Source organism: Triticum urartu, chromosome 6A, assembly GCF_056163025.1.
Source record: "Triticum urartu cultivar PI428250 chromosome 6A, HENAU_Tu73, whole genome shotgun sequence".
Classification (NCBI taxonomy): Eukaryota; Viridiplantae; Streptophyta; class Magnoliopsida; order Poales; family Poaceae; genus Triticum; species Triticum urartu.
This window is the reverse complement of record NC_141878.1, coordinates 579,077,427-579,104,810: the sequence shown is the minus strand read 5'-3', so window position 1 is coordinate 579,104,810 and position 27,384 is coordinate 579,077,427. Positions and strand designations below refer to the sequence as shown.

Genomic DNA, 27,384 nt, shown 5'->3' with positions numbered 1-27,384 from the left:
AAAGGTCAGATCTTAAAAAAAATTCAAACTAGAGCTAAATCTTGAATAGATTTTAGAAAAGGGTCAAAACACGAAATTTAGCCTCGAGAAGAGTCGAGGCTAGGAGAGATGCACGATTAGCCACGCCGCACGTGATCTGGCGGACGAGCAGATGCATAATTACAATTACACGCATATATATAATAATAGTGCTAGAAGAACAGTGCTAACGACATGTGACCTTGCTAATTGCGCCATTCTCCGGCGCTGCGGCCGCGAGATCGATGGATGGATCTCATCGAGCCCCCAGATCCCCTACTCCACTTGCCACTCTACGATCTACTAGTACTAGTTTTGTGATGAGCACCCGACCCGATCCGGCGTCAATGCGCGGGCACGAGCTCGATCGCACTCACCACTGCTCTGCTGCAGCCGTTGGCCAGCGACATGTTAGTCGCTAGCATCATGCACACATGCAGCTCGAGGCTCAAGCGGTCCAGCGACCCACCAACCTGAGTAGGTAGGATTTGTTCTCACGGCTCACCTGCCGCCGCGCGTAATCAAGCGCGTCCGGTGGCTGTCTGCCGTTGCCACCGCGTACGTACGGCTTCAGGTTCAGAATTCGTCTGGTAGTACATTCACTAGCGTGCATGGACGATTGAGGGCGGAGCCAGGGGGGACGAGCAGGGGCACTGCCCCCCCCCCCCCCCCCCCCCCCCCCCCCAAAACGATCGACAATTTTAATAACAACGACAAATAATTACCAACAAGATTAGATTACTCGGCTCCCCTTATACTTAAATCCTGGCTCCGCCATCGACGGACGTGTCCTTGTCAACACGGCACCGGACCGGCGAGCGGCCAACGACTTTCGACACCGGTTGGGTTAGGTCAGGGTTAGGGACGTGTAAGCATCTGCTCTGTCTGTCTATTAGTTGGTCATTCGCGTGATTTGTGCTGTTTAGTCTCGATGGCTAACAGCGACGGCCATGTTGCTTGTTGTTCTCTTGCTCTGTTTCCTCCCTTTCTTTCCGCGGACTGTCAAACCATTCTTAATTTGTTATTGGCTGTGTGATAAACGAACGTGGACCTGAGACTGCCACACCCGCGTAACGCTCCACCAACCCTTGTACTAGTCAACGGAGGGATTATACAAGATGCGGTAATCAGATATTCTGCGCTGCTCTGCTCTGTGATAGGGTTTTTAACCGAGGCTGAGGGGAGTAACAATATTTTCTCCCCTTGGAACAGAGGCAAAAGATTTGAATCATCAATTAATTTTTTTACCTAGGCTGAGGGGAGTAATACTATTTTTTCGTTAAAAGAGAGGCAAAACATTTGCATCGTCGATTAATATTTTAACCGAGGCCAAGGATTAATAATATTATTTTTCCCTTGAAACAAAGGCAAAAGATTTGCAACATCGATTACTTAGTCAAAATATAATTATCCGGTTAATTAACGAAAAACAGGTGAAAACCGACAGACTACTCAAAAAGTAAGAAACCCCACGGCCGCATAAGTGACCCAACAAGCACCCCCAACATGCAATAGTCGTAAAACCCTACATCTCTACATCGCAAAGTAACTCCCAACAAGAAAACCTCTACCGACGGCAAAGGAGACCACCAATCCACAACGAGCACTCAAACCATGAGGACATTGACCACTCAAACCAAATCCACAATGACCACTCAAACCACTCTTGCCTTTGCTCTTGATAGACTTATTCTTTAAGATGCCGACCTGAGAGCAGGTGCCCACCTTCTTGCATTTGCTCCTGGTTACCATCCCCACCAGAAGGCAAGCAATCGCCTTGTTGGATGCAGGGCTAAAACCCTATAAGTTGTCAAGCAAGTCGCAAGAGCTTTTTCGTGAAGAGAACCTCAGAATCATGTGTCATTCCATGGTCACACTTAAGTGAAGGATGGTAGCATCCAAACCTCTATTGTCCATGACTCCGAGCAATTGGTAGGGCTCCAACAACAGTGGTGAGGGCGTCGGGGCACCAAGCAAGCCCACCTTTGGAACCACCATCAATAGAGGCGAAGACCGCTTTCCACATAGCTCATCTATGCCAAGCATAATTTGCAGCACTAGAGCCACGACCCCCGGCGATGACTTCATTCCTAGAAGTAGTCGACACAACATGCATTGGCGACAGACATGATCTAGTATGAGGGATAAACATCCATATGTGCACGCCTCCTCCTTATCAGCAGATCCAACCTGGAGCCCAGACAACGTAGATACCGGAGGCACAACCAAGAGTAATAATGTAGTATGCACCAAAGAAACAATTGAAGCGATGGAATATTATGCCACTCGATGCACAAACAGCACATATCACTACTAGGAAAAGGGCTATAGATGAAATTGACACTAATGGCGCACCAGGCAAGTGGTGCACCACTACTATATACTAATGGCGCACCATGTGCTGGGGCGCCATTAGTGTGGAAGACACTAATGGCGCACCAGACACACGGTGCGCCACTAGTAACATTTTTTTTCATTTTTCCAAACATACTAATGGCGCATCCTGGCAAAGTGCGCCATTACTAGTTCACCACAACCACGGTGTGCCACTACTAACAATTATACACACACACACACAAAACTAGTTATGGTGCACCCTAACTGGTGCGCCATTGATATACCTCTCGATCTGTTCCAAAACTCCCTCTCCATCTGTTCCTCCCTCCCTCGCTCCCACATCGGCGCCGACCCCACCCCCACCCCCGCCGGCGACCTCGCCCTCTCCCCCACCGAGCTTCTCTCCCCACCCTAGGTCGAGGAGCCGCAGATCGAGCAGGTCAGGCCCGATCCGCCAGCGGCGCTTCCCCGATCCGCGCCGTCTCCAAGGGCCGCCTCCCCTGGTTCGCCGCCTCCCCTCGTCTCTTCCTCCCTCGATCTGCTCCGCCGCCCCGGTTCCTTCCGATTCTCGCCGCCGTCTTACTCTTCTCTCCTCTCTCTCTCGATCTGCAGCACCATAGGGGAGTCACGGACGGGGCAGAGGAACCTCCTCTCTTGATCTGGAGCTGCGTGCCGGCGTTCTTGCAGCGGGGCGGAGGGCTAGGTGGGATTCCGGCGGGCTAACGGCAGTGGCAGAGGCGCAGCACACTCTTCTCTCCTCAAGGTACGAGCCTCTCTCAGATCCCCATGTATATGCTACAGGTGGAACTTTTTTTACTCATGGATTTGTCCAGCCGAGAGAGAGAGTTCGGATCGTGGTTGCTTTTTGATTCATGACTGCTTGTTGATCCAATATTTACTCAAATTAATGTTGTCCAGTATATGTCTGCAATATATGCTAATGGTGGATAATGTTGTCCAGTACGAGCCTCCTCTGCAGCAGAGCTCCGGCTGTGTTGGTAGTCACACCGTGGCACTGGTGTGGCTGAGTTTCTGCTACGGCTACAACCCCTCTTGGTGAGCTCCTCCTTTCCTCTCTCTGTTCTCTCTATGATCTAGCCCTAGTTCATGTTTTAGATGCTTTGGTAGTCCTGCTAGTTCTGGCTGTATGTTCCAGATGAGCATCAATTAATTTTGGTGCTCTCTGTGATAGCTATATCTTGATCTAGGGTTGCCAGTTGCTGTGCTCTAGGTCATTTGTGATGGCTCTCTGTGGTGGTTTATCTTGCTCACTGAACTTGCTGCATACATGCTCCTGTGGGTGCTGTTAGCTATCTAAGTGTGTTTGTAATTTAACTTGGGTGCTGTTGGTTATCTAAGTGTGTGTGTAATTTAACTTATGCTAGGGTTCTGGGCTGTTAATTTAACTTGGCTGCTCTCTATATTTGTGGCACTCTAATTGGCTTAGCTATTGGATTTTCTAACTAGTTTTAGTTGCTCAAATGCATAGGTACACCTGTGCATTTGTGGTGGCTTTAACTGGGTAAAATCCAATTGGTCTTGCTCATTTGGACAGTGCAAATGATCTGGTCTTGCACTACTGGCTATTCTATTTTTGTTGTTGCTGCTGTTTTTCTGCCTATAAGGGCTGAATTCGTTCTACCATGCTGCTAGACATTACTAATGTTTGATTAAATAAGCGTGGGAAACATTCAGATGTTAACTTCTTTTCTTTCTACCATGCTGCTAGACATTACTAATGGCATGTTCAAGCTTCTTGGCAGCATGTTAATAAATAATATGGCATCTGATTGAATAACTTTAAATGCATGCAAGATTGGATAAGCATGGGGGGAAGCAGCCACCGCCGCTCTGCCTCACCGGAGCACGAGTTGGATGCTTTCGAGTTCTTCAGTATCATACTTTCTTCTTCAGTATCAGCCACGAGGCAGGTATATAAAACGAGAGATCTCCCCTTCACCCATCTCATTATGATAACTCTGTTGTTTGCTACATCACTTTTTGTCCCAAATTGCAGAGGCTGCCTGACACTTTTATGAAGATGCTGGGTGAAGATCCGCCAGATAATGTGAAGCTCCGACAGGCCGGCAGCGGGGTTCACAGGCTGTGGGACGTGGAGTTGGTGATCGAGGAGGGCCACATGTACCTGTGCAGTGGCTGGGAGAAGTTCTACAGTGCCTACGACCTGCGGACCAGGTACTTTCTTCTCTTCAGGTACGACGATGACGCCACAATGCTCATCGTGAAGGTTTTCAACGCGACTATGTGTCGCATGCGCTACGCTGACGACGAAGATGCCAGTGTGTTCTACCTCTTCTTATTCCTCTACATTTGGCTTTGTCTCACATCAATTGTTAACGGTCATTGTTGCATTTGGACAGGCAATGGGAGCAGCAGCAGCGACACTGGCTACAGCCAAATCAGCAGTGATTATGGCTGTAGCAAAAGCAATAGCGATTCTGGCTTTAGCGAAAGCAGCAGCGATTCTGACAACAAGAAGGATGATCCGGACTGGAGTGGGGGAGAAGAGGAGCAGAGTGGGGATGAGGAGCTGCAGGATGACGATGGGCATCAGGCTGAGGATGACCTAGCGCTGGTGGCGGCTGACCAAGGGCAAGAGATGGTGGTGGCTGACCATGGGCAAGAGATGGTGGTGGCTGACCATGGGCAAGAGATGATGGTGGCTGAGGATGACCTAGCGATGGTTGTGCCCGTCCTGCCTGAAGGTGGCCTCGCGATGGTGGTGGTGCCTGACAATGACCACGCATCGGTGGTGGCGCCGGCGATCCCACAGCTGGGCGGCATGACCACGCCAATTGTGGTAGAAGACTACATCCCACAGCTGCCTCCACCGCCTCGCCGCTCTTGGCGCATCAGGCTGAGGAAGGAGAAGGAGAAGAACAATGAGAACTGAACTATGTCAGGTATGTCAGATCTCCAAAATGATATATATATATATATATATATATATATATATATATATATATATACTTAGTTACCTATGTTATCTCTAATATGCTTAGTTTCCTATAGGTTAGCTCCAAGATAACTTATGTTAGCACAAAATGATCAAGTTTACATAATAAGCTTATAGTCTTCTTCTTATTCTTCTTCTTTTCCAAAATGACATAGGTTAGCTTCATTTTACCTAAGTTGGCTCTAATATGCTAATTTAGAGCTTATATGCTTAGTTTCCTATAGGTTAGCTTCAAAATTACTTATGTTAGCACAAAATGATCAAGTTTACATAATAAGCTTATAGTCTTCTTCTTATTCTTCTTATTCTTCTTCTTATTCTTCTTCTTATTCTTCTTCTAGTATTCTTCTAGTGTTCTTCTTCTTCTAGTATTCTTCTTCTTCTTCTTCTTCTTCTTCTTCTTCTTCTTCTTCTTCTTCTTGTTTATCATTTTACAGATTTGATTTAATTCACGGAAGCTTGCATGGATGGAGTGCTTCTTTTCCATTTGCGTTTTTATTTTGTATCAATGTGAAACTTTTGTGAATTGATGGATAACGGTGTTGAATGAACAATGTGAAACTTTTGTAATATGTAACGATGGAATTATGTGTTGGCTATGTATGTATATATGATGAAACTTGTGTGTTGGATATGATTGTTATATGGATGCTTGTTGTATATATATATGTGTTGGATATCTCATATGTGAAATAGTGACCAGAGATTAAGAAAAAAACGATTTTTTTAAAAAAAATTGTTACTAATGGCGCACTTCCATCTGGTGCGCCATTAGTATACCAGATACTAATGGCGCACCTGTGGTGCGCCATTACTAAAATATACTGGTGGCGTGGTACTAATGGCGCATCTGTAGTGCGCCATTAGTAGCCAAAACAGGTGCGCCGTTAGTAGGCCTTTTCCTAGTAGTATATTCATTGTCCCCATACACACAATTCAAGTTGATATCTTGAAGTTAAAGCTAGAAAAAAATAGCTTGATTTAAAACTGTACACATTTATGTACTCACAATAGTTTGAGCAAATATCATAAAACAACAACTATGGGTATTAGGGTTTCACAAAAACACAATGGAAGGCAGTTTCATTACATAAAATCCAACTATTGGGTTTTCAATGGACCAAAATCTTCCACCGCGTTTACGACAACTTGGACATACCAGTGACGCAACCTGTGGTAGTGAGGCGGTTCACTCCGGTCTATTTTCCCTTTCGACTGGACCTAGACTAAAACCTAACCGGACTCCACTTGAGGAAGCATGCAAATTATTTGTGTCAAAACCACACTATAAACATCCTAATCGATAAGATTTTGGTCCTGTGGCATAACAAGACCAGAAGCTGTACAAGACCGACAAGACAAAGAAGGATCTATCGTGGAAGGACGAAACATATGCATTTATATTCTCCTAGAGTCACACACGAGTAAAGCACCTAACATTACTGAATTATCATCATGCATTATGAACGAAAACATCAACCATGGAAGGTAGGCAAATTACATGGCACACGATCGCCCTATTAAATAAAGCAGAGATAGTAAACATGCTCCCGTACTTCTCCCTCGTATGTCTGGGCCAGACAGTTTGAGCCGAAAAGACCATCCAAAAGGCTTCCCATTTCGGCCTGGACCCAAATCTACCACGACGTTTAGACAACTCGGTCCCACCACCGGAGCAACCCTGGCAGTGAGGCAGCCCACTTCGGTTTATTTTCTCCTCGGACTAGCCCTATCCTAGAACCGGACTGGATCTGGTTACAGAAGAATCAGAACTAACCAGTTCACATCGTTTTGACCTTGACCCTAGCTCCACATATTTGTTTCTCATGTTTAAAGCACACTCATCTAGGAGTAGAGGATGGAAGCAGCAGAGTGGAAGTTAGGCGACCACGCGGGTGGTCGATGCCCATGATGAAGATGAAATTGGATGGACAGTGTCTCGTCTTCGTCTAGGTCTAGTCTAAGAGGAAGCTAAACCATGAGCTGCCTCACAATCATCTGTTGCTCGATTTATTATGTGTCTGGAATGCCGAAAACACCGTTTAGGTTTCGTGCCATAACAAGACTAGAAGCTAACCGGAATGAAAGGAAAGGGATCACGCATATGAAGATGTTGGATTATTGTTTTTTTAGAAACACGGTACAAACATAATAAGCATTAACATACGTGTGCACGCATTCGCCCATATGAAAACACACACGACATCTTAATCCTATGAACCACCTTTCAAGAGCCTGAGCCGATGATCATTGACTAGGCCATCAAATTATTTTTATGGCAACATTTGAGAGCTTTATTCAACGAAAGCATTTCTGGGGGCAGTCCACGAGGAGGCTGCTGATCATCTAGCCAGCTTTCGGTAACCACCAACACAGAAGCACGCTTAGCACAAAGACGAGCCGGTAATTTTGCTCTCATCATTGACTAGGCCATCATCGATGAATGGCACGCGCGCTGCTTACCTGGCTCGCAATCGTTCTCATACGAAACGAGCGAGCGCGGTAAAAAGACCGCTCGATCCATGTCCGACGCTTACGCCACCATGCACCACACACACACGCACAAACCAGATCCCAGAAACAAATATCACGGCTAAACGCTGGCGGCCCCACCCTGCAGAGGGAGAGAGGAGCGCTGGCTGCTCTGGCTCTCGCATCGGCCCGACTGGATCGAGAGGGGAAAAAAAAGCCGAGAGACATCGCATCGGCGGAACGGAACCCCGTCTTCCTTCCTTGTCTCCTCGCCATCCCGAACCGAAATAGGAGGACCACTTCCCCTCCCCTTCCTCCCGCCCCGGCCGATTCCCCACTCCCCCCCGCCGCGCGCCCAGCTCGCCGCCGGCGCCGCCCCGGAGCGCGGCCCCCGCCGCGCCGCGGGCGCCAGATCTGAGCGCCCGACCCCCCATGCCTCCTCCCCCGCGCCAGATCCGCCTCGCCTAGCCCAGCCTATCCCCGACCGCCCCGACGGGGACCGAGGCTGGTCCGCCCGCCGCAGCAGCCAGCCAGCCATGGAGGACGCGGCCAGGTACGCGCACAGCCCGGCCCACCTGGCCGTCTACCGGCGGGACCACGCGGCGCTGCGAACCCTCGTCGCGGCCCTCCCCCGCCTGCCGCGCGCGGGCGAGGTCACCACCGAGGCGGAGTCGATCGCGGGGGAGCGGGTGGCGGACGCGGTCTCCGCCGTCATCGACCGCCGCGACGTGCCGCGGAGGGAGACCCCGCTGCACCTCGCCGTGCGCCTCCGCGACCCCGTCGCCGCCGACCTGCTCATGTCGGCCGGCGCCGACTGGTCGCTGCAGAACGCCGACGGCTGGTCGGCCCTGCAGGAGGCCGTGTGCACGCGCGAGGACGCCATCGCCACCATCATCGCGCGCCACTACCAGCCGCTCGCCTGGGCCAAGTGGTGCCGCAGGCTCCCCCGGGTGCTCGCCTCCGTCTCCCGCATCCGCGACTTCTACATGGAGATCTCCTTCCACTTCGAGTCCTCCGTCATCCCCTTCATCGGCCGCATCGCGCCCTCCGACACCTACCGCATCTGGAAGCGCGGGGCCGCGCTGCGGGCCGACATGACGCTCGCGGGGTTTGACGGCTTCCGCATCCAGCGCTCCGACCAGACGTTCCTGTTCCTGGGCGATGGGGCGCGGCCGGAGGATGCTGGGGGTAAGGAGCTGCTGCCGGGTTCTCTGATAGTGCTGTCTCATAAGGATAAGGAGATCACTGATGCGCTGGAAGGGGCCGGCGTGCAGCCTACGGAGTCGGAGGTGGCTCATGAGGTGGCATTGATGTCCAAGACGAATATGTATCGCCCCGGGATAGACGTCACGCAGGCGGATCTTGTGCCGCACGTGAATTGGCGCCGGCAGGAGAGGACTGAAGCCGTGGGGCAGTGGAAGGCAAAGGTGTACGATATGTTGAATGTTCTGGTGACCGTCAAGTCGAGACGGGTCCCTGGGGCAATGACAGATGAGGAGCTGTTTGCGATGGATGGCGAGGAGAAAAATGGGAGGAGCGCAGAGCTTGAAACCGAGTTGGATGAAGTCTTGACTGCCGAGGAGAGGAAGCAGCTTGATTCTGCGTTGAGGGGGAACCAGGAGGAGGAATCCGACGATAGGGCCGAGGAAGGTGACAAAGGGGCTGATCATTTGGATGCAAACGGTGCCGGGAAAGACAAGAAGGGATGGTTTTGGAGCGGCAAGAAAGGTGCCAAGAATGATGAGAAGGCACCGAAGGCAGTGAGCAAGGATGAATCAGGTGATGCAGGGAAGGGAAAGGAGAAGGGCAACGGCAAGAAGAAGAAGGGTGGTGTCTCATCTGGGGATTCTAATAAACTCGAAAGTGAGTACAAGAAGGGGTTAAGACCAGTGTTGTGGTTGACACCGGATTTCCCTTTGAAGACGGATGAGCTGATCCCTTTGCTCGATGTACTAGCAAACAAAGTGAAGGCTGTTAGAAGGCTTAGGGAACTCTTGACAACCAAGCTGCCTACAGGCACATTTCCAGTCAAGGTAACCATCTGTCAACATGATTATATTAGCCCGTTTTATTCCAGTCATTTAACGAGCTCTGATTGATTCATTTTCCTGTTTATCTCAAGTCAAAGTTTGCATGCTTATTCTTTCTCAACGGTCTGGGTGCTATGCAACCGTTACTGTGGGATATCTGTTACCAGCCTGACCATCATGCTATGTTGTATTCGTTTTCCCTTGCTGGGATATCTGTGATCATTCACATATAGTGTTGTTTGGACCTCTACTGTGAATTTTTATCTTTTGTTGTTCCTGGCTCTGATCTGAATATCTGAACTAAGGCAATTGCAATGCACACTTACTTTAAGGGGACTCGAAATGTTATAAGGGCAGCTCGCACCCAAGCTATCGAAACACTGAATCCTATATCTTGCACTAACAAGGACACAATCATGAGATGCGGTCTTCACCATCCCCCTACTTTGCTAGAAAATATGATTATCCTTGTACAGTATTGTCTTTACTTAAACAAAAACAACAAATAATTAAATATAAGCAAACCTTTTCTTTGAAGTTACTGGAGTCAGATAAGGGATTTTATATTTGGGCCAAAACGACAGACACAGCTTATAACATGCAACATATGGTAGACTCTTTCTAGGATTTAGATACATGATGATGTTTTTCTTTTTTTTACTGCATGCAATTACCTGCTGATATAGAACATTATTGCCTCATACTAGAACCTAGTATGAGTTTTTTTTCCGCACATCTTTTCTGTTGTCTTAAATCAACTTTAAATCTTTTGACAATGCCTAGTGTGTTGTTGCTCCAACAGTCAGTCAGTTAAATCATGTCTTCACATTCCTGTTGAGTTTCCAGAACTTGCATATATTGGATTACCACTCATGGAATTAATGGGCATAGTTTGCTGAACTTGAATTTTGTTGGGTGTTGGTTCTCGTTAGAGGGTTAGAGCTGAATTAATATTGTGCCAATACTAGAGGTTTGTGTTTCAATCTGACTACTTTTAGTATATATAATTTAAAGGCTGATCCTATCTTAGTATCAAAATAACACCAGTACTGCTTGCTACTTGAGGTAACAGCTAACTACTATCTGAACAAGGCAGTACCTTTTTTTTTGCGGGGAACATGGCAGTATTTGAATGCCAAAAACAGCTGATTGCTATCTGAACAAGGCAACAGCTAATTACTATCTGAACAAGGCAACAGCTAATTACTAGCTGAACAAGGCAACAGCTACTTGAGGCAACAGCTAACTACTATCTGTACAAGGCAGAACTTGAATGCTGAAAACAACAATGGTATAGACCATTGGTTTATTTCAAGATACATTTTTAGCCTGGCCTTTTGTCTCAGGCTGAGTTTCATTTCCCTAACTACATGAATTGGAGTATTTTGATCCCATTTGCTCTTGTCTGATGCCGTATTTGGTAATCTTTTTGTGGAACTCTTATATGTACAGCACAAATTGCTATTTTATATTTTCTACTTAAGGGTCACTCTGGGTGTTTTTATTCTGAATACCAAAATAGGGGAGGGAATGTGCATGTATGATAGACTCTGCATTGTTTGGCTATACCTTGAAGTAGTAATCTCTAACCATGTGTCCTGTGACTTTTCAGATTGCTATCCCTATTGTCCCAACAATACGGGTCATTGTGACATTCACAAAGTTTGAGGAACTACAGCCTCTAGATGAGTTCGCCACCCCACCAACGAGCCCCACGCAGTTCCAGGACGCCAAGTCCAAAGATTCGGAAGGATCTGCGTCATGGTATTCATGGGTCAGAGGGGGCCGCGGTGCGCAGTCTAGCGACAGTGGGGATAGCAAGAGCTGGAAAGATGAGGTCGACCCGTTCCACATACCTTCCGAATACACCTGGGTCGACGCCACCGAGAAGAAACGTAGGATGAAGGCAAAGAAAGCCAAGAGCAGGCGTGGCACAGCCCGGAAACAGTCGTCGAAAAGCACCTCCTCGGAAGGGGGCCAGCACCCTATGATGGACGGCTTCGAGTAAAACATTGTTACATGATAGTAAGGTTGCCCCCTGCGTCCGTCCATAAAGATGTTTATTTAGGTGCCGACGGGCGGGGCAGCAGCCCGCCGGGCGCAGACGGACGATGTCGTCCGAGACAACGCCGCGGCTCGGTACCCCGAGGAAAGTACAGGATGGATTTTTATACCCTGCTGCTAGTCTGTAATTCGATTCTTTTCTTTTTTGTCCCCCGCCGCCGCTTTTTCTTCATGTTGGATGTATGTTTGATGATGAATGATGATGATGATGATGATACGGCCTTGTTTGTTGTTGTTGTTTAAAAGATGTGTTTGACAGGTGGAGGGGGCTGTAGTGTTCCCCCCTACCGCTGTATGAATACTTGGAATATGCAGTCATTTTTTTCTTGCAACAGGGAAGCATCATACTCATGCTTATTTCTTCAAGTTGGATGTATCTTCGTTTCTCCTGCGCCGTATTGTTTTCGCCAACTCTGTTGACTCCTCTACGTCTACATCAGGCCTACGTGTTTACAGGAGATGATTTTACTATTGACTGTGATGTTCGTATACTGTAACTTTATCTGTTTTGATTTTACAGTCTGTACATCAAGTCTGTTTCTTCCCTAAAAAATGATGAAGAGGATGTTAAGATACAATTGCCTGTGATGGCCTGTTTTTTAAATTACCAGTGAGACCTACAGTACCAATAAACACCGTACGCGCGGATTAGTAAAACTTGAGGTACACACAGTTGCGTCAGCTTAAGTAAAATTATTACAGCATAACATAAATAGAACGGATCACTGCTTCTAGCGACCTATCCGCTTCTAGCGACCGCAGCAAAGCAGCGCGTGCAAATGATTTGGCCTACACTACGCGTCATCCGGCTGATACGAGGCTATTATATCAGCCGGGTCTACAGCCACACCATCAGGCCGCACTGACGTTCGCACTTTGCTCCAATGTCCTCGTACACGGTTTAAAAAAAAAAGAGTCCTCGTACACGGTCACGCGACTCCTTTTAAACGAAAACTCTCCCAAGTCTTTTAGGCTATCTCCAACGCCGACCCGCAATCTAGGCACAAAAAAAATATCAATCCGGTAGTTCATTAAAAAAATATTTCTGCCTTGCCAGACCGGCAATCCAAGCCTTCACACCAATATGTCATCGCCACCGTGTAGGCCGCCTCCTTCTCCGTCCTCTCCGGCTCATCCTTCAGCTGTTGCAACATCTTGTAACGGACGGCTTGCACGATCATTCTTATGTCGTCCTTCAAGGTCAACATCTTCGTGTCCTCCGTTGCTCACCTTCTTCTCTTTAAGCATGGTCTACTTCTCTTCGAGCTTGAGCTTCTTCTCGGTCGTCTCCATCAAAGTTAAACCACTCCTTTTCCCCTTTGATGTCCGAGCGCTTGACGTATGCCTCATCTTTCTTCGTCAAGATGTCTTTGAATCTCTCTGTCATCTTTGCTGCCGCACCTTTTCGCTTTGTCATCTCATTCTCCCACTTCTTTCCCCGGAACCCTCTTCTAACTTTCTTGGGCGGTTCTTTTGTTGGGTTGGTTGGATCACTGGTTTCTTCCTCGTTTGCATTGGCGGCGCTCTTGGCAATGCATAGAATCCATTTGGATCATCCTTGCAACTTCAACCAACAATGTATGACAGTAAAGTTGTTCTTCTCCAACTTCTTGAACACAGTACCCGCACGAGAAGGCTACAAAATAAAACATTGTCAATGATGACCCACAAGTATAGGAGATCAATCATAGTCCTTCCGATAAGCAAGAATGTTGAATCCAACGAGGAGCAGAAGAAATTAATAAGCGATTTTCAGTAAGGTATTCTCTGCAAGTGTTGTAAGATAATTGTGACAAATAGTTTGATAACAAAACAAGTAGTAGCAAGTAACAAGTAACCAAAGTAGCAAGGTGGCCCAATCAAAAATATTGCTAAGGACAAGCCGGAAGTACTTCTTATAGTGACTAAAGCGTTCTCGAGGACACACGGGAATTCATCTAGTTACTTTCATCATGTTTCATTGATTCACGTTCATTGTTTTCATAAGTTGTTATGTGGGTGGACCGGAGGTAAGGTGTTGTTCTTAAACAAACAACCTACTTATGATTACCCTGTCCATGCAAGCATCCGCAAATATAAGAGAAGAATTAGGATAAATCTAACTATAGCATTAAACAGAAGGATCCAAAACAACCTCCTTATGGAACAGCTCATAATCTGGGGCTAATGTTTCCGTCACTCCCGCAACCCAACATCTAGAAACTAATCCCACAATGCATCCCCCTAGGCTCAAACACGATGAAGTGTCATGTAGTCGACCTTCACAAGACATCACTAGAGGAAAAAGAACATAACATATCATCAAAACATTGAACGAATACCAACTTCAAATTACTTATAACAAGATTTTCCCATGTCCTCAAGAACAAACGGAACTACTCACAAAGCATGATTATGTTTATGACCAGAGAAGATAAATATGTAATTAACAACCTGAACATATAATCTTCCATAAAGTAAACCAACTAGCATCAACTATAAGATGTTAACAACCCTACTAGCACCCCAGGTACCAATATGAGGTTTAATACGAAGATTGAACACAAAAGATAAACTAGGGCTGGAGATGAGATGGTGCTGGTGAAGATGTTGATGGAGACGAGTCCCCCACGATGAGAGGAGCATTGGTGATGATGATAGCTTCAATTTCCCCCTCCCGGAGGGAAGTTTCATCGGCAGGAGCAAAAGTGCTTCTACCCAGATTCCGCCTCGAGACGGCGGCGGCTCGTCCCGAAAGTCCTCTCTTTATTTTTTTTCTAGGGTAAATGACTTCATATAGGAGAAGATGGGCATCGGTTGATCTCCATGGGGCCCATAAGGCACCGGGGGGGGGGGGGGGGAGGGTAGGGTGCACCCCCTGCCTTGTGGCCCCACCGAGGTTTATATCTTGTACTTCTTTATTCCAATATTTTTTATATATTCAGAAATAATTTTCTATAACTTTGTAGGTCATTTGGAGCTCCGGAGAATAGTTATCTCTGCTGTAGCATTTTCAGGCCAGAATCTTAGCTATCGACAATCTCCCTCTTTTGGCGTGTCTTGCATTTTAAGAGAGAAAATACATTAGAATTGCATCAAAAAAGTGAAATATAACTTTTAAACAATAAAAGTAACAATAAGAAAACATGATGCAAAATGGCCGCATCAATCAACAATGCATTCCAGCTAGAAAACTATGCATAGATATCCAGATACAAATTATCAACAAAACAATTCATATCCAGCTAGCGATCTACACAACAATTCATATGCGGTAAGTGATCTACACAACGATGCATATCCGACTACAAAAAAAATGCATATTCAGAAAGCGATCTACACAATAATGCATATCCGGCCAAAATGATGTACACATATTAACAACTTGCTTGCTCGGTGATTTGCGCACTACTAGGCTACAGTCCGATGAGTTGAATCAAGTGGTCGCAATACTTCGACAGAGCCTCTTGGATGGTGCTGAAGGAAATATGCCCTATAGGCAATAATAAAGTTGTTATTTTATATTTCCTTATATCATGATAAATTTTTATTATTCATGTTAGAATTGTATTAACCGGAAACTTGATACATGTGTGGATACATAGATACCGTGTCCCTAGTAAGCCTCTACTAGACTAGCTCGTTAATCAAAGATGGTTAAGTTTCCTAACCATAGACATGTGTTGTCATTTGATGAACGGGATCACATCATTAGGAGAATGATGTGATGGACAAGACCCATCCGTTAGCTCAGCATGTTGATCGTTCAGTTTTATTGCTATTGCTTTCTTCATGTCAAATACATATTCCTTCGACTATGAGATTATGCAACTCCCGGATACCGGAGGAATACCTTGTGTGCTATCAGACATCACAACGTAACTGGGTGATCATAAAGATGCTCTACAGGTATCTCCGAAGGTGTTTGTTGGGTTGGCATAGATCGAGATTATGATTTGTCACTCCGAGTATCGGCGAGGTATCTCTGGGCCCTCTCGGTAATGCACATCATAATAAGCCTTGCAAGCATGTGACTAATGAGTTAGTTGTGGGATGATGTATTACAGAACGAGTAAAGAGACTTGCCAATAACGAGATTGAACTAGGTATGAAGATACCGACGATCGAATATCGGGCAAGTAACATACCGATGACAAAGGGAATTATGTATGTTGTCATTACGGTTTTGACCGATAAAGATCTTCGTAGAATATGTTGGAACCAATATGAGCATCCAGGTTCTGCTATTGGTTATTGACCGGAGATGTGTCTCGGTCATGCCTACATAGTTCTCGAACCCGTAGGGTCTGCATGCTTAACGTTTGATGACGATTTGTATTATGAGTTATGTGTTCTGGTGACCAAATATTGTTCGGAGTCCCGGATGAGATCACGAACATGACGAGGAGTCTCAAAATGGTCGAGAGGTAAAGATTGATATATTGGACGATAGTATTTGGACACCGGAATGGTTTCAGGACGTTTCAGATATTTATGGGAGCACCGAGGGGTTACCGGAACCCCTCGGGGAAGTAATGGGCCATCGTGGGCCATAGGGGAAAGAGAAGGGAGCCCACAAGGGGTGGCGCCCCCCATGGGCTGTCTGAACTGGACAAGGGGAAGGGGGCGCCCCCCCTTTACTTTCCCTCTCTCCCTCTCCTTCCCTCTTTCCCCCTCCATGAGAAGGAAAAAGTGGGGGGGGGGGGCGAATCCTACTAGGACTAGAGTCCTAGTAGGACTCCCCCTCTTGGCGTGCCCCCTGGTGGCAGGCCTCCTCCCCTCCCTCCTTTATATACGTGGGCAGGGCACCCCTTGTAGACACACCAATTGTTCCAAGCCGTGTGAGGCGTCTCTCTCCACAGTTTACTCCTACGGTCATATTCACGTAGTGCTTGGGCGAAGCCCTGCGCGGATCACATCACCATCACCGTCACCACGCCGTCGCGCTGACGAAACTCTCCCTCAACCCTCTGCTAGATCAAGAGTTCGAGGGACGTCATCGAGCTGAACGTGTGATGAACTCGGAGGTGTCGTACGTTCAGTACTTGATTGATTGGATCACGAAGACGTTCGACTACATCAACCACATTAATCTAACGCTTCCGCTTTCGGTCTATGAGGGTACGTGGACACACTCTCCCCCTCTCGTTGCTATGCATCTCCTAGATAGATCTTGCGTGATAGTAGGATTTTTTTGAAATTGCATGCTACGTTCCCCAACAGTGGCATCCGAGCTAGGTCTATGCGTAGATGATATGCATGAGTAGAACACAAAGATTTGTGGGCGATCATAGTCATACTGCTTACCACCAACGTCTTACTTTGATTCGGCGGCATTGTTGGATGAAGCGGCCCGGACCAACCTTACATGACCACGTTCATGAGACCGGTTCCACCGACAGACGTGCAACTTGTTTTGCATAAAGGTGGCTGGTGGGTGTCTATTGCTCCAACTTTAGTTGAATCGAGTTTGACTACGACCGGTCCTTGTTGAAGGTTAAAACAACACACTTGACGAAAAATCGTTGTGGATTTGATGCGTAGGTAAGAACGGTTCTTACTAGAAGCCCGTAGTAGCCACGTAAAACTTGCAACAACAAAGTAGAGAACGTCTTACTTGTTTTTACAGGGCATGTTGTGATGTGATATGGTCAAGACATGATGTGATATACGTTATTGTATGAGATGATCATGTTTTGTAAAAGTTATCGGCAATTGACAGGAGCCTTATGGTTGTCGCTTTATTTTATGAAATGCAATCGCCATGTAATTGCTTTACTTTATCTCTATGAATTAGCGATAGTTGTAGAAACAATAGTTGGCGAGACGACAACGACGCTACGATGGAGATCAAGGTGTCAAGCCGGTGATGACGGAAATCATGACGGTGCTTTGGAGATGGAGATCAAAGGCAGAAGATGATGATGGCCATATCATGTCACATATTTTGATTGCATGTGATGTTTATCTTTTATGCATCTTATTTTGCTTAGTACAGCGGTAGCATTATAAGATGATCCCGTACTAAAATTTCAAGGTATAAGTGTTCTCCCTGAGTATGCACCGTTGCGACAGTTCGTCGTGCTGAGACACCACGTGATGATCGGGTGTGATAAGCTCTACGTTCACATACAACAGGTGCAAGACAATTTTGCACGTGCGGAATACTCAGGGTAAACTTGACGAGCCTACCATGTACAGACATGGCCTCTGAACACTGGAGACCGAAAGGTCGAACGTGAATCATATAGTAGATATGATGAACATAGAGATGTTCACCATTGAAGACTACTCCATCTCACGTGATGATCAGACATGTTTTAGTTGATTTGGATCATGTAATCATTTAGATGACTCGAGGGATGTCTATCTAAGTGGGAGTTCTTAAGTAATATGATTAATTGAACTTAATTTATCATGAACTTAGTCCTTATAGTATTTGCATATCTATGTTGTAGATCAATAGCTCGCGTATAGCTCCCCTGTTTTATTTTTGATATGTTCCTAGAGAAAACTAAGTTGAATGATGATAGTAGCAATGATGCGGACTAGGTCCGTGATCTAAGGATTATCCTCATTGTTGCACAGAAGAATTATGTCCTTGATGCACCGCTAGGTGACAGACCTGTTGCAGGAGCTGATGCAGACGTTATGAACGTTTGACAAGCTCGGTATGATGACTACTTGATAGTTTAGTGCGTCATACTTTATGGCTTAGAACCGAGACTTCAAAAACGTTTTGAACGCCACGGAGCATATGAGATGTTCCAAGAGCTGAAATTGGTATTTCAGACTCATGCCTGTGTTAATAGGTATGAGACCTCTGACAAGTACTTTGCCTACAAGATGGAGGAAAATAGCTCATCTAGTGAGCATGTGCTCAGAATATCTAAGTACTATAGTCACTTGAATCAAGTGGGAGTTAATCTTCTAGATAAGATAGTGATTGACATAGTTTTCTAGTCACTATCACCAAGTTACTAGAACTTCGTGATGAACTATAATATGCAAGGGATAACAGAAACGATTCCCAAGCTCTTCGCGATGATGAAATCAGCAAAGGTAGAAATCAAGAAAAAGCATCAAGTGTTGATGGTTGACAAGACCACTAGTTTCAAGTAAAAGATCAAGGGAAAGAAAGGGAACTTGAAGAAGAATGGCAAGCAAGTTGCCACTCCCATGAAGAAGCCCAAAGCTAGACCTAAGCCTGAAACTGAGTGCTTCCACTTCAAAGGGAATGGTCACTGGAAGCGGAACTACTCTAAATACTTGGCGGATAAGAAGGATGGCAAAGTGAAACAAAAGTATATTTGATATACATGTTATTGATGTGTACTTTACTAGTGTTCATAGTAACCCTAGGGTATTTGATACCGGTTCAATTGCTAAGATTAGTAACATGAAACAGGAGTTGCAAAATGAACAGAGACTAGTTAAGGTCAAGGTGACGATGTATGTTGGACATGATTCCAAGGTTGATAAAATCACCATCACACACTCCTTTTACCTTTGGGATTAGTGTTGAACCTAAAATAAATGTTATTTGGAGTTTGCGTTGAGCATGAATATGATTGGATCATGTTTATTGCAATACGGTTATTCATTTAAGTCAAAGAATAATTTTTGTTCTGTTTACATGAATAAAACCTTCTATGGTCATACACTTAATATAAATGGTTTATTGAATCTCGATCGTAGTGATACACATATTCATAATATTGATGCCGAAAGATGCAAAGTTGATAATAATAGTGCAACATACTTGTGGCATTGCCGTTTAGGTCATATTGGTGTAAAGAGCATGAGGAAACTCCATGCGGATGGATTTTTGGAATCACTTGATTATGAATCATTTGATACTTGCGAACCATGCCTCATGGGCAAGATGACTAAGACTCCGTTCTCCGGAACAATGGAGCGAGCCACTGACTTATTGGAAATAATACATACCGATGTATATGGTCTGATGAATGTTGAGGCTCGTGGCGGGTATCATTATTTTCTAACCTTCACAGATGATTTGAGCAGATATGGGTATATCTACTTAATGAAACACAAGTCTGAAACATGAAAAGTTCAAAGAATTTCAGAGTGAAGTGGAGAATCATCATAACAATAAAATAAACTTTCTACGATCTGATCGCGAAGGAAAATATTTGAGTTACGAGTTTGGCCTTCATTTAAAACAATATGGAATAGTTTCACAACTCACGCCACTTGGAACACCACAGCGTAATGGTGTGTCTGAACGTCGTAACCGTACTCTATTAGATATGGTGCGATCTATGATGTCTCTTACCGATTTACCACTATCGTTTTGGGGTTATGCATTAAAGACAACTGCATTCACGTTAAAGAGGGCACCATCTAAATATGTTGAGGCGACACCGTATAAACTATGGTTTGGCAAGAAACCTAAGCTGTCGTTTCTTAAAGTTTGGGGTTGCGATGTTTATGTGAAAAAGCTTCAGCCTGATAAGCTCGAACCCAAATCGGAGAAGTGCGTCTTCATAGGATACCCAAAAGAAACTATTGGGTATACCTTCTATCACAGATCCGGAGGCAAGATCTTTGTTACTAAGAATGGATCCTTTCTAGAGAAGGAGTTTCTCTCGAAAGAAGTGAGTGGGAGGAAAGTGGAACTTGATGAGGTAATTGTACCTTCTCTCAAATTGGAAAGTAGTTCATCACAGAAATCAATTCCAGTGATGCCTACACCAACTAGAGAGGAAGCTTGAAAAACTTTAGATCAAGTTACTACCGAACCTCGTAGGTCAACCAGAGCACGTTCCGCACCAGAGTGGTACAGTAATTGATGTCTACTACACAACCTTATTCTTGTAGACGTTGTTGGGCCTCCAAGTGCAGAGTTCTGTAGGACAGTAGCAAATTTCCCTCAAGTAGATGACCTAAGGTTTATCAATCTGTGGGAGGCGTAGGATGAAGATGGTCTCTCTCAGACAACCCTGCAACCAAATAACAAAGAGTCTCTTGTGTCCCCAATGTTGGGGAACGTAGTAATTTCAAAAAATTTCCTACGCACACGCAAGATCATGGTGATGCATAGCAACGAGGGGAGAGTGTGATCTACATACCTTGTAGATCGACAATGGAAGCGTTTGGTTGATGTAGTCGTACGTCTTCACGGCCTGACCGATCAAGCACCGAAACTACGGCACCTCCGAGTTTTAGCACACGTTCAGCTCGATGACGATCCCCGGACTCCGATCCAGCAAAGTGTCGGGGAAGAGTTCCGTCAGCACGACGGCGTGGTGACGATCTTGATGTACTACCGTCGCAGGGCTTCGCCTAAGCACCGCTACAATATTATCGAGGACTATGGTGGCAGGGGGCGCCGCACACGGCTAAGAATAAGATCACATGGATCAACTTGTGTCTCTCTGGGGTGCCCCTGCCTCCGTATATAAAGGACCAAAAGGGGGGGGGTGCGGCCGGCCTAGGAGAGGCGCGCCAGGAGAGTCCTACTCCCTCTGGGAGTAGGATTCCCCCCCCCCAATCCTAGTTGGAATAGGATTCGCGGAGGGGGGAAAAGAGAGAGGGGGGCCGGCCCCCTCTCCTTGTCCTATTCGGACCAAGGGAGAGGAGGGGCGCGCGGCCCATCTTGGGCTGCCCCTTCTCTTTTCCACTAAGGCCCACTATGGCCCATGTAGCTCCCGGGGGGTTCCGGTAACCTCCCGGTACTCTGGTAAAATCCCGATTTCACCCGGAACACTTCCGATATCCAAACATAGGCTTCCAATATATCAATCTTTACGTCTCGACCATTTCGAGACTCCTCGTCATGTCCGTGATCACATCCGGGACTCCGAACAACCTTCGGTACATCAAAATTCATAAACTCATAATGTAACTGTCATCGTAACCTTAAGCGTGCGGACCCTACGGGTTCGAGAACAATGTAAACATGACCGAGACATGTCTCCGGCCAATAACCAATAGCGGAACCTGGATGCTCATATTGGCTCCTACATATTCTACGAAGATCTTTATCGGTCAGACCGCATAAAAACATACGTTGTTCCCTTTGTCATCGGTATGTTACTTGCCCGAGATTCGATCGTCGGTATCTCAATACCTAGTTCAATCTCGTTACCGGTAAGTCTCTTTACTCGTTCTGTAATACATCATCCCGCAACTAACTCATTAGTTGCAATGCTTGCAAGGCTTAAGTGATGTGCATTACCGAGAGGGCCCAGAGATACCTCTTCGACAATCGGAGTGACAAATCCCAATCTCGAAATACGCCAACCCAACATGTACCTTCAGAGACACCTGTAGAGCTCCTTTATAATCACCCAGTTACGTTGTGACGTTTGGTAGCACACAAAGTGTTCCTCTGGTAAACGGGAGTTGCATAATCTCATAGTCATAGGAACATGTATAAGTCATGAAGAAAGCAATAGCAACATACCAAACGATCGGGTGCTAAGCTAATGGAATGGGTCATGTCAATCAGATCATTCACTTAATGATGTGATCCCATTAATCAAATAACAACTACTTGTTCATGGTTAGGAAACATAACCATCTTTGATTAACGAGCTAGTCAAGTAGAGGCATACTAGTGACACTTTGTTTGTCTATGTATTCACACATGTATTATGTTTCCGGTTAATATAATTCTAGCATGAATAATAAACATTTATCATGATATTAAGGAAATAAATAATAACTTTATTATTGCCTCTAGGGCATATTTCCTTCAGTCTCCCACTTGCACTAGAGTCAATAATCTAGATTACACAGTAATGATTCTGACACCCATGGAGCCTTGGTGCTGATCATGTTTTGCTCGTGGAAGAGGCTTAGTCAATGGGTCTGCAACATTCAGATCCGTATGTATCTTGCAAATCTCTATGTCTCCCACCTGGACTAAATCCCGGATGGAATTGAAGCGTCTCTTGATGTGCTTGGTTCTCTTGTGAAATCTGGATTCCTTTGCCAAGGCAATTGCACCAGTATTGTCACAAAAGATTTTCATTGGACCCGATGCACTAGGTATGACACCTAGATCGGATATGAACTCCTTCATCCAGACTCCTTCATTTGCTGCTTCCGAAGCAGCTATGTACTCCGCTTCACATGTAGATCCCGCTACAACGCTTTGTTTAGAACTGCACCAACTGACAGCTCCACCGTTTAATGTAAACACGTATCCGGTTTGCGATTTAGAATCGTCCGGATCAGTGTCAAAGCTTGCATCAACGTAACCTTTTACGATGAGCTCTTTGTCACCTCCATATACGAGAAACATATCCTTAGTCCTTTTCAGGTATTTCAGGATGTTCTTGACCGCTGTCCAGTGATCCACTCCTGGATTACTTTGTTACCTCCCTGCTAGACTTATAGCAAGGCACACATCAGGTCTGGTACACAGCATTGCATACATGATAGAGCCTATGGCTGAAGCATAGGGAACATCTTTCATATTCTCTCTATCTTCTGCAGTGGTCGGGCATTGAGTCTTACTCAACTTCACACCTTGTAACACAGGCAAGAACCCTTTCTTTGCTTGATCCATTTTGAACTTCTTCAAAACTTTGTCAAGGTATGTGGTTTGTGAAAGTCCAATTAAGCGTCTTGATCTATCTCTATAGATTTTAATGCCTAATATGTAAGCAGCTTCACCGAGGTCTTTCATTGAAAAACTCTTATTCAAGTATCCCTTTATGCTATCCAGAAATTCTACATCATTTCCAATTAGTAATATGTCATCTACATATAATATCAGAAATGCTATAGAGCTCCCACTCACTTTCTTGTAAATACAGGCTTCTCCAAAAGTCTGTATAAAACCAAATGCTTTGATCACACTATCAAAGCGTTTATTCCAACTCCGAGAGGCTTGCACCAGTCCATAAATGGATCGCTGGAGCTTGCACACTTTGTTAGCTCCCTTTGGATCGACAAAACCTTCTGGTTGTATCATATACAACTCTTCTTCCAGAAATCCATTCAGGAATGCAGTTTTGACATCCATCTGCCAAATTTCATAATCATAAAATGCGGCAATTGCTAACATGATTCGGACAGACTTAAGCATCGCTACGGGTGAGAAGGTCTCATCGTAGTCAATACCTTGAACTTGCCGAAAACCTTTTGCGACAAGTCGAGCTTTGTAGACAATAATATTACCGTCAGCATCAGTCTTCTTCTTGAAGATCCATTTATTCTCAATTGCTTGCCGATCATAGGGCAAGTCAACCAAAGTCCATACTTTGTTCTCATACATGGATCCCATCTCAGATTTCATGGCTTCAAGCCATTTTGCGGAATCTGGGCTCACCATCGCTTCTTCATAGTTCGTAGGTTCATCATGATCTAGTAGCATGACTTCCAGAACAGGATTACCGTACCACTCTGGCACGGATCTTACTCTGGTTGATCTACGAGGTTCAGTAGTATCTTGTTCTGAAGTTTCATGATCATCATCATTAGCTTCCTCACTGACTGGGGTAGGTGTCACAGAAACAGTTTTCTGTGATGCACTACTTTCCAATAAGGGAGCAGGTACAGTTACCTCGTCAAGTTCTACTTTCGTCCCACTCACTTCTTTCGAGAGAAACTCCTTCTCTAGAAAGTTTCCGAACTTAGCAACAAAAGTCTTGCCTTCGGATCTGTGATAGAAGGTGTATCCAATAGTCTCCTTTGGATATCCTATGAAGACACATTTCTCCGATTTGGGTTCGAGCTTATCAGGTTGAAGCCTTTTCACATAAGCATCGCAGCCCCAAACTTTCAGAAACGACAACTTTGGTTTCTTGCCAAACCACAGTTCATAAGGCGTCGTCTCAACAGATTTTGATGGTGCCCTATTTAACGTGAATGCGGCCGTCTCTAGAGCGTATCCCCAAAAACGATAGCGGTAAATCAGTAAGAGACATCATAGATCGCACCATATCTAGTAAAGTACGATTACGACGTTCGGACACACCATTACGCTGTGGTGTTCCGGGTGGCGTGAGTTGCGAAACTATTCCGCATTGTTTCAAATGTACACCAAACTCGTAACTCAAATATTCTCCTCCACGATCAGATCGTAGAAATTTTATTTTCTTGTTACGATGATTTTCAACTTCACTCTGAAATTCTTTGAACTTTTCAAATGTTTCAGACTTATGTTTCATTAAGTAGATATACCCATATCTGCTTAAGTCATCTGTGAAGGTGAGAAAATAACGATATCCGCCACGAGCCTCAATATTCATCGGGCCACATACATCTGTATGTATGATTTCCAACAAATCTGTTGCTCTCTCCATAGTACCGGAGAACGGTGTTTTAGTCATCTTGCCCATGAGGCACGGTTCACAAGTACCAAGTGATTCATAATCAAGTGGTTCCAAAAGTCCATCAGTATGGAGTTTCTTCATGCGCTTTACATCGATATGACCTAAACGGCAGTGCCACAAATAAGTTGCACTATCATTATCAATTCTGCATCTTTTGGCTTCAACATTATGAATATGTGTGTTACTAATATCGAGGTTTAATAAAAATAGACCACTCTTTAAGGGTGCATGACCATAAAAGATATTACTCATATAAATAGAACAACCATTATTCTCAGATTTAAATGAATAACCGTCTCGCATCAAACAAGATCCAGATATAATGTTCATGCTTAACGCTGGCACCAAATAACAATTATTTAGGTCTAATATTAATCCCGAAGGTAGATGTAGAGGTAGCGTGCCGACTGCGATCACATCGACTTTGGAACCGTTTCCCACGCGCATCGTCACCTCGTCCTTAGCCAATCTTCGCTTAATCCGTAGTCCCTGTTTCAAGTTGCAAATATTAGCAACAGAACCAGTATCAAATACCCAGGTGCTACTTCGAGCATTAGTAAGGTACACATCAATAACATGTATATCACATATACCTTTGTTCACCTTGCCATCCTTCTTATCCGCCAAATACTTGGGGCAGTTCCGCTTCCAGTGACCAGTCTGCTTACAGTAGAAGCACTCAGTTTCAGGCTTAGGTCCAGGTTTGGGTTTCTTCTCTTGAGCAGCAACTTGCTTGCCATTCTTTTTGAAGTTCCCCTTCTTCTTCCCTTTGCCCTTTTTCTTGAAACTAGTGGTCTTGTTGACCATCAACACTTGATGCTCCTTCTTGATTTCTACCTCCGCAGCTTTTAGCATTGCGAAGAGCTCGGGAATAGTCTTATTCATCCCTTGCATATTATAGTTCATCATGAAGCTCTTGTAGCTTGGTGGCAGTGATTGGAGAATTCTGTCAATGACGCAATCATCTGGAAGATTAACTCCCAATTGAATCAAGTGATTATTATACCCAGACATTTTGAGTATATGCTCACTGACAGAACTGTTCTCCTCCATCTTGCAGCTATAGAACTTATTGGAGACTTCATATCTCTCAATCCGGGCATTTGCTTGAAATATTAACTTCAACCCCTGGAACATCTCATATGCTCCATGACGTTCAAAATGTCGTTGAAGTCCCAATTCTAAGCCGTAAAGCATGGCACACTGAACTATTGAGTAGTCATCAGCTTTGCTCTGCCAGACGTTCATAACATCCGGCGTTGCTCCAGCAGCAGGCCTGGCACCTAGCGGTGCTTCCAGGACGTAATTCTTCTGTGCAGCAATGAGGATAATCCTCAAGTTACGGACCCAGTCCGTGTAATTGCTACCATCATCTTTCAACTTTGCTTTCTCAAGGAACGCACTAAAATTCAACGTAACAACAGCACGAGCCATCTATCTACAAACAAGCATAAACAAGCAAGATACTTATCAGGTACTAAGTTTCATGATAAATTTAAGTTCAGTTAATTTACTTAAAGAACTCCCACTTAGATAGACATCCCTCTAATCCTCTAAGTGATTACGTGATCCAAATCAACTAAACCATGTCCGATCATCACGTGAGATGGAGTAGTTTCATTGGTGAACATCATTATGTTGATCATATCTACTATGATTCACGCTCGACCTTTCGGTCTCCATGTTCCGAGGCCATATCTGTATATGCTTGGCTCGTCAAGTATAACCTGAGTATTCCGCGTGTGCAATTGTTTTGCACCCGTTGTATTTGAACGTAGAGCCTATCACACCCGATCATCACGTTGTATTTGAACTCCCGATCTAGGTTATTTTCTGGAGGTTTCTATATTTATAGGAATTTTTGGCGTCGGGAACAAGTCAAGGGGTCCCCGATTCGTCCAGGAGATAGGGCGGCGCGCCGGGGGGTGGGGGGGGGGGGGTGGGGGTAGGGTGTGCCCCCACCCTCGTGGACGGCCCGGGACACTTCTGCCCCAACTCTTTTACTTCGGGGGCTTCTTTTGGTCCATAAAAATCATCAAAAATTGGCACATCAATTGGACTCCGTTTGGTATTCCTTTTCTGTAAAACTCAAAAACAAGAAAAACAGAAACTGGCACTGGGCTCTAGGTTAATAGGTTAGTCCCAAAAATCATATAAAATACCATATAAATGCATATAAAACATCCTAGATGGA

General features: G+C 45.2%; 2 protein-coding genes across 2 annotated transcripts; both read left to right on the top strand.

The window, feature by feature from the left end:
• The first annotated feature begins 4,181 nt into the window (after window positions 1-4,181).
• Window positions 4,182-5,269, top strand: LOC147966592 (uncharacterized). Its single transcript, XM_087527310.1, has 3 exons — window positions 4,182-4,286; window positions 4,373-4,655; window positions 4,737-5,269. The coding sequence occupies exons 1-3, from the start codon at window positions 4,182-4,184 to the stop codon at window positions 5,267-5,269; spliced, it is 921 nt and encodes a 306-aa protein (XP_087383436.1).
• A 2,795-nt stretch (window positions 5,270-8,064) lies between these two features.
• On the top strand, window positions 8,065-12,264 carry LOC147966591 (Ankyrin repeat family protein). The gene is made up of 2 exons (XM_087528969.1): window positions 8,065-9,837; window positions 11,447-12,264. Exons 1-2 carry the CDS (start codon window positions 8,341-8,343, stop codon window positions 11,840-11,842), a joined length of 1,893 nt encoding a protein of 630 aa, XP_087385095.1. The 5' UTR covers window positions 8,065-8,340; the 3' UTR covers window positions 11,843-12,264.
• Window positions 12,265-27,384: the final 15,120 nt, after the last annotated feature.

Excerpts from the sequence above, each read along its gene's own strand:
- LOC147966591 (XM_087528969.1), top strand. The coding sequence starts at position 8,341 with ATGGAGGACGCGGCCAGGTACGCGCACAGCCCGGCCCACCTGGCCGTC. Across the intron at positions 9,838-11,446 it reads CAGGCACATTTCCAGTCAAG|ATTGCTATCCCTATTGTCCC; the intron begins GTAACCATCTGT and ends GTGACTTTTCAG.
- LOC147966592 (XM_087527310.1), top strand. The coding sequence starts at position 4,182 with ATGGGGGGAAGCAGCCACCGCCGCTCTGCCTCACCGGAGCACGAGTTG. Across the intron at positions 4,287-4,372 it reads CAGTATCAGCCACGAGGCAG|AGGCTGCCTGACACTTTTAT; the intron begins GTATATAAAACG and ends CCCAAATTGCAG. Across the intron at positions 4,656-4,736 it reads CGCTGACGACGAAGATGCCA|GCAATGGGAGCAGCAGCAGC; the intron begins GTGTGTTCTACC and ends GCATTTGGACAG.